The sequence below is a fragment of the Dermacentor albipictus genome, chromosome 4 (genome assembly GCF_038994185.2).
Source record: "Dermacentor albipictus isolate Rhodes 1998 colony chromosome 4, USDA_Dalb.pri_finalv2, whole genome shotgun sequence".
NCBI classification, from domain to species: domain Eukaryota; kingdom Metazoa; phylum Arthropoda; class Arachnida; order Ixodida; family Ixodidae; genus Dermacentor; species Dermacentor albipictus.
The window spans coordinates 143,733,880-143,739,879 of record NC_091824.1 but is presented as its reverse complement, the minus strand read 5'-3'; the positions used below and the strand labels follow the sequence as shown (position 1 = coordinate 143,739,879).

The 6,000-nt window shown below is 48.5% G+C and overlaps 1 protein-coding gene across 2 annotated transcripts in view; it reads right to left on the bottom strand.

Moving 5' to 3' along the window:
- Positions 1-537: 537 nt before the first annotated feature.
- LOC139059378 (heat shock 70 kDa protein 1B-like) overlaps positions 538-6,000 on the bottom strand; it is a 28,014-nt gene continuing 22,551 nt past the window's right edge. For both annotated transcript variants that reach the window (XM_070537698.1, XM_070537699.1), the window contains exon 8: positions 538-712. In XM_070537698.1, coding sequence (XP_070393799.1) covers positions 599-712 — 114 coding nt within the window. In that variant the 3' untranslated portion in view covers positions 538-598. The remainder of the gene's footprint in view (positions 713-6,000) is intronic.

The following is a 6,000-nucleotide window of genomic DNA, read 5'->3' as shown; positions in this document are numbered from 1 at the left end:
AATAATTTGTGTATCTCCAAGCGACGTCAAACAACATTACCCTTGTTCTGTCCAGCTACATGGCATTTTTTCTTCAAAGTTTCGGTAATGATAGGGCACCCTGTATATACGCTGATTAGTCGGAGCACCGCGTTGTTACACGAGCAGGTATTCAGTGTCGTTGCAAGCACGAGTTTGTGCCACTGACCCCGTACGCCCAATCACATTATGCCGTTAAATGTTCTGTGTGTTGTGCATGCGAAATTTTTCAGACGCTCTCTATATAGAAACTTCTGCAAAGAGGTCTTAGCACAACTTTATTGATACCTCTCACAAGTTGGCTACAAGCACTCATTACAACTCTGGGAGAGACAACCACAAATTCTTTCATTTAGTATATAGAGCCAACTGAAATCAATATGGGATATTCTATGACAATCTATGACAATAATATGCATAAGAGTTATTTAGCGAAGGCGCGAATGTGGCTGTATGTATCTGTTAGAACGTATTTTGCTATCATCGAAATGTAACAGTAGTATTTCAAGCGCAGGTGGATACAATACCTAAAGCAAATTTAATTATGCGCAAATATTTAGAATGCGTCTTTCTCGTCGTCCTACTCAGTGTTCAAGCTTCCTCCTTGCGTGCTGGCATTGACACGCAAGAGGAGAGGCTCCCACATCGTCTCCATCTCTTTCTTTTTGTTTTCAAACTCGTCCCTGGTAGATTTCTGCGAGGAAACAAAATTGCACAAGCGCGTGTGAGGATACAACAACGGTCTAAAACATTGATAACGAACGCACAGCCATATGTCTGCCGTTAGAAAATGCTCGAAACATTTAGGCAAAGAAGAAATGGGAATGGGGTCTTCACAGGCTTTACAAGGTAAAGCAGATGAGCAGAATGCTAAACTGTAATAAGAACTTCCCGCCCTCGGATCCAGTCTAGGTCACTACTTGTCGCCGCCCCGATTCAAGGAGCATGTCGCAAGGTCCTCGTCGTCGTCGTCATCGTCATCATCTACCACCATGCCTCGCCTCGGCGCTCTTTCTGAACTTCAAATCTGATCCTTTCAAGAGCTACGCTTGGAAGCCACTGATTCCATTACAGTCGCTCCCGTTCGTAACTTCGCAATAAATCATTCATTGAAGGAGCTGTTCCCGTCTGAGCGTGGCTGAGCCAAAATTAGTGCCACCAGGGTATACCTGAAACAGTCGAGCATACAGTCCTGCGCAAGTGCCTTTCAGTCTGTCAAAACTTTGCAAAACAGATCGCGTCGACAGCTGTCGTACTTATCAATGCGGTCAGCATTCTTTGGGAAGTTCACCAAAGTGTAGGTATTGTCTGTATCTGACCTCTTTCACGCCAACTTGGATCACTGGCTATGGGCCACGGAGTATGTGCTTCTCTTCAATTAACATTTTCCACGCCAACTTGAGCTACTGGGTGGAATCGAAGCTGCGTCTATATATATTCAGACAATCGTGTCTGTATATACAGGGTGTTTCAGCTAACTTTAGGCCAGAGCTTAAAGATATGCCGATGCACTCTAAACGACGCGATCAAATGCACGTTGATCATTTTTGTATGAAGTGTGTCACGCTATTTTTTTGCATTTTGCTTAATTATATAGTTAGTCATGTTTAATTAGCCAACTTGTGACGCAACGAAGTTAGGCAATCACTTCCAATTAGAAAGTTGTAGAGCGCTTTGCGAAACGTCCGATTAGGTAGTTTCTAACTTTCTATCAAGTACTAGTGTTTTTCAGCTTGCTGCGGATTCTCGCGAAATACAAAAAAATACCACGTGACATACCCGCTTGCACGCCGTGATTGCAGCGCTCCTAAACTCTCCCCTTATAAACGAACATAGCATCTAGCAGGGCGTGCTGCCGCTTAAATGGCGACAGGGCAGTGACGAAGGCGTGGCTTTGCGATTTACACCAGCGATGTGCTTCCCTCTGTTAGATATGGAGCTGTTTCCTGCGATTACTTCGAGTTCCCCAGACCACATCGGATTGCAGCACAGCTAATTGAGGAATGCAGAAGCAGGAAAGCGCATTCCAGAGGAGCGGCCGAGCCAACAAGTTTAAGGCAACAAGTTCACGTGCCAACAAGTTCGTGCGCCGCCGGGATTAGAAGGGGGCACTCGTACAATGGAGCATGAGCGCCCCCCCTCCTTTTCCTCGTTAGAAGTGCATTGCCGGTCTGCGAGGCAAGACCGCAGAGAGCCGCCAGGTGTGACACCGCGACACGGGCGCCTACCATTGGCGGAAAGTGGCGTCATCGGAGCGGACTCTCCTATTGGTCGAACATGACGTGACTTCCAGTGCTCGAAGGGTTTATAAGAAGCCTTCCAGAGAGACCTGAGCATTCTGGGACATGCCCTGATTCCCTGATTCACCTCTCTCGAACTTCTTGCCGCGGGCCGCAGCGTCCGAGTTGCTGCCGGCCCGTAATGACTGTACTACTGTTAATTGTCGCTCACCTCCCTCTACATAATGTAGAATAAATCCTCCCAAGTTTGGTTTTCATCCGCGAAGTCCGTCCCTCAACCCCTACATCTGGTTGGCAGCGGTAGGATCGCCTCCGAATGCATCAGCTGGTGGCAGCGCTACGTATCAACCTTCGTCGAGAGAGACCCTAAGGAACCGGGAAGAGCGAAGAAGAGAGAGCCTTCGTCGAAAGAGGTCCGAAGAAACTGGGAGTAGCGAAGAAGGAGCGAGCCTTCGACCCAGGGAGTCCGGAGGAACCGGGAACAGCGGACGAATGAACCGGATGGCAGGGTGCTGCAACCGTAAGTGAGCGCGTGGTTTTTTTCCTTATGATTCGCCAGACTCAAAGGTTGTGTGTTCAATTTGGATAGTTCTGGGAATCGGGAGTTTGTTGCATTGTGTGTTTGCACAAATTAATTAAGGAAAACAGTTCTAACCACCTGTCGGGGCAGCTGCCATGGATCTTAGAAGATTGACGAGGTTGGACTTGTTGTTGGTGTGCGACGATTTGGGAGTTGAGGCGGACGAACGGATGAAAACGCCAGCTATCATAAAGGCGATTGAAGATAGTGGCAATTATGATAAAAGCATTGAGCTTGCTTGGGAGGTGATACAGGAGCCACGGGAGCGTGTGCGTCGTGTACGTTTGCGGGAGCGTCGTGAACTTAGGAGTGAGCTTAAGCGTGAAGAACGCGAGAATGAACGGAAGCAGGAGCTTCAAGAACTTACTCTTAGGTGTCAGCGTCACGAACGTGAGAATGAACGCGAACGTGAGTATCAGGAACGTAAGCTTGAGCGTGAGCAAAAGTATGAGAGAGAGAAGGCAGCACTGATCAAAGATATACAGTATTGTGATCAGTTATTGGCACAGACACAACGGCTGTCTGAGAATTCTGTAGGTAATACAGAGCGAAAGAATGAGGAAGTGTCTGGCGGACTTTCGCCAAAAGCCGACGAGAAGAGTAGTGCCTGTGAGATTAGCTGCAGATTCATAAGTGAAGGGAAAAGGCTAGCTGCTAACGATGCCTTAGTGGCAACAGAGGCCGTTAAAGGCCGCAAGGAGAGCGACGAGGTGCTGTGCCAACAGATGACTGTGGAGACAGCTAGGCCAGCTGCGAACAAATTGGCACAGTTACCGCGTGTGTGCGTCGCTGGTAATGTTAGCGAGGTTGCTAGCGAAGCAAAGGGTACTTCTGACCCGACAGAAGCGGGCACCCATGTCAGGTCAGATCTGCGTGCAGAAGTGAGGTGCGAACTGGACGATGCAGTTGAGAGTAGTTGTCGGGATGGCGACCTCCGTAGTCCACGAGAGAACAACTGCATTGTTCAGGGATCGGTGCGGCTCTCCGCCAGTCTAGATAGCCTAGATAGGGATGATTCAGTTATTAATCATTCGGACTGTGCGCGTGAGACAGCGTTCGATACCGACGGGCTGTGTGCCGATTCACAGCGTGAGCTGGGCAATGTAGTAGAGGGCAGTTCGCAAGAGTGCGAGTTGTCTAACTCGAGTAAAGCCTGCTGCATTGTGCCAGAGTCGGTTGAGCTGTCCGCCAGTCGAGGCAGAGAGAATGTTGATTTAAAGGAAAATCAATCAGACTGTGCGGGTAAGAGACCGATCCGGGCCGACGAAATGTGTACCGGCCAGCACGAGGCACGAGAAGGCGACATGAAAGTGAGTGCGAAGAGAAAGCGCCGTAAAAAGAAGCGCGGTAGAGACCGAAAGTCGGTAACTAATGTAGCGCCGCCAAAAATGGCGAGAAACCCAAAAGGGCAGGGCGCGAGGAAGAAGGTGCGGTCGTCACGGACGATGTTGACGCATCGAAAACGTTCGAGCCACCGGTCAAAGGGGGACCGCGAAGCATGTTCTGCGCGGACGCGGACAAAGGGCACGGGACAGTTAAACTCCTCGTCGTTCCGTAGTTCTTTTCAAAGCTCAGCGTGCAGTTCGAAGAAACGCAAGGTGGCAGGACGAGACCAGGTGGGGAATAGCGACGCGGTCAATCGAGTTTGTGTTGAAAGCGGGGCGCGGGGACGCAAATTGCCAGGAGACTGTAACGTCTTGAAGGAGCTGATAGTGAGTCAGCCCTTTTGTTGTTCCTCCGTAGCCAGAGTAGCTTTGAGACCACGCCCACCGCGGGTTCGACTCAAAGTATGAGTCAGACGTAAGCGTTTGGAAGGGAGGTCAAGAGAGCTTCCGTAGAAACGAAGTGTGTTCGTTTTTTATTTTTGAGCATCGGAAAGTTTTCGCGATTTGAGACTAGGATTTCTTTCAAGGTAAAGGTATGAGCTTTGTTTGTGTTTTCGTTTGAGAAGCTCGAGATTTGAAAGATGCGTTTTAAGTAAACATGTAGTCTCGCGAGATGCTCACTAATAAGTAGATAGGCTTTTTTGTGTGTGTGAGTAACCTGAGGGTCAAGGTTATTGTTGAGAGGCCTATCGTAACGCGCGTGTGTTATTTAACTTTCTTTCTTTTTAAGCGTTTTTGAATTTTCTAAGGTTAAGCGCGTAGTTTTTAAGTGAGTGCATGATTTGCACGGAGAAGCGTTTTTAGTTCCTTTAGCGCGTGTCCTGTGTGGACGGAAGGAAGCAGACTTTATGACTGGGTTGCTAGTGTGTGTGGAGGGCAGCCGTATTCTGACTTCTTTAGTAAGTATGCGTGGAACGAGTTATTAAAAGACGCATTATTTTAAGAGTTCTGCGGAGTGTGTAAGTCCCGCAAGTTTAATTGTTCGTTTATGTCACGTGTCCTGTAGGACTTTCAGGAAAGAAACGTGAGTAAGCGTGAATGAAAAGTTTGCCTACAACGCAAGTACGCGTTCTGTTTAGTGACCACAAGGCTAGTGCGCTTGTGATTACGTACTTGTGAGGTTGACCAGATTGTTCAGTGGCATCATTACGTGCGATAAGTACGCCACTGCGATAGATTGGAAACATGCTGTTCGTGTAGTTAGACCACTTAAGTTATGTTCGGCTGTTTTCATTTGTTGTTTGCATCGTCAACGACCCTTTTGTTTTGCAACAACAATAGTACTCTGGTCTTATCGGCAATCAAGGAGAAATGGATAGCTGTTTGGAAGGGTAGTTGGAACTGCTTTGTCAAAATTCCGCAACTAAAAGATCAGGGTTGATTTTGACTCAGTAATAGCCTGGCGAGTCAGGGGTGAAGAGCCTGCGCTTACGCGTGGTGCAGCGCTGTGTTGTTTGGTTTGTTTGACGTATGTTCTCCAGGGCCCAGGATCCCGAGGGTTGTCAAACGAGGCTCGACCCCAGTACCCTGCAGCTTCTTTCAGCGTTCCTCATGGCCAGCGAATTGAGTTCACCGGCCATTCAGAACAACCGGGGCGAGGACGAGCTGTTAGATATGGAGCTGTTTCCTGCGATTACTTCGAGTTCCCCAGACCACATCGGATTGCAGCACAGCTAATTGAGGAATGCAGAAGCAGGAAAGCGCATTCCAGAGGAGCGGCCGAGCAAACAAGTTTAAGGCAACAAGTTCACGTGCCAACAAGTTCGTGCGCCGCCGG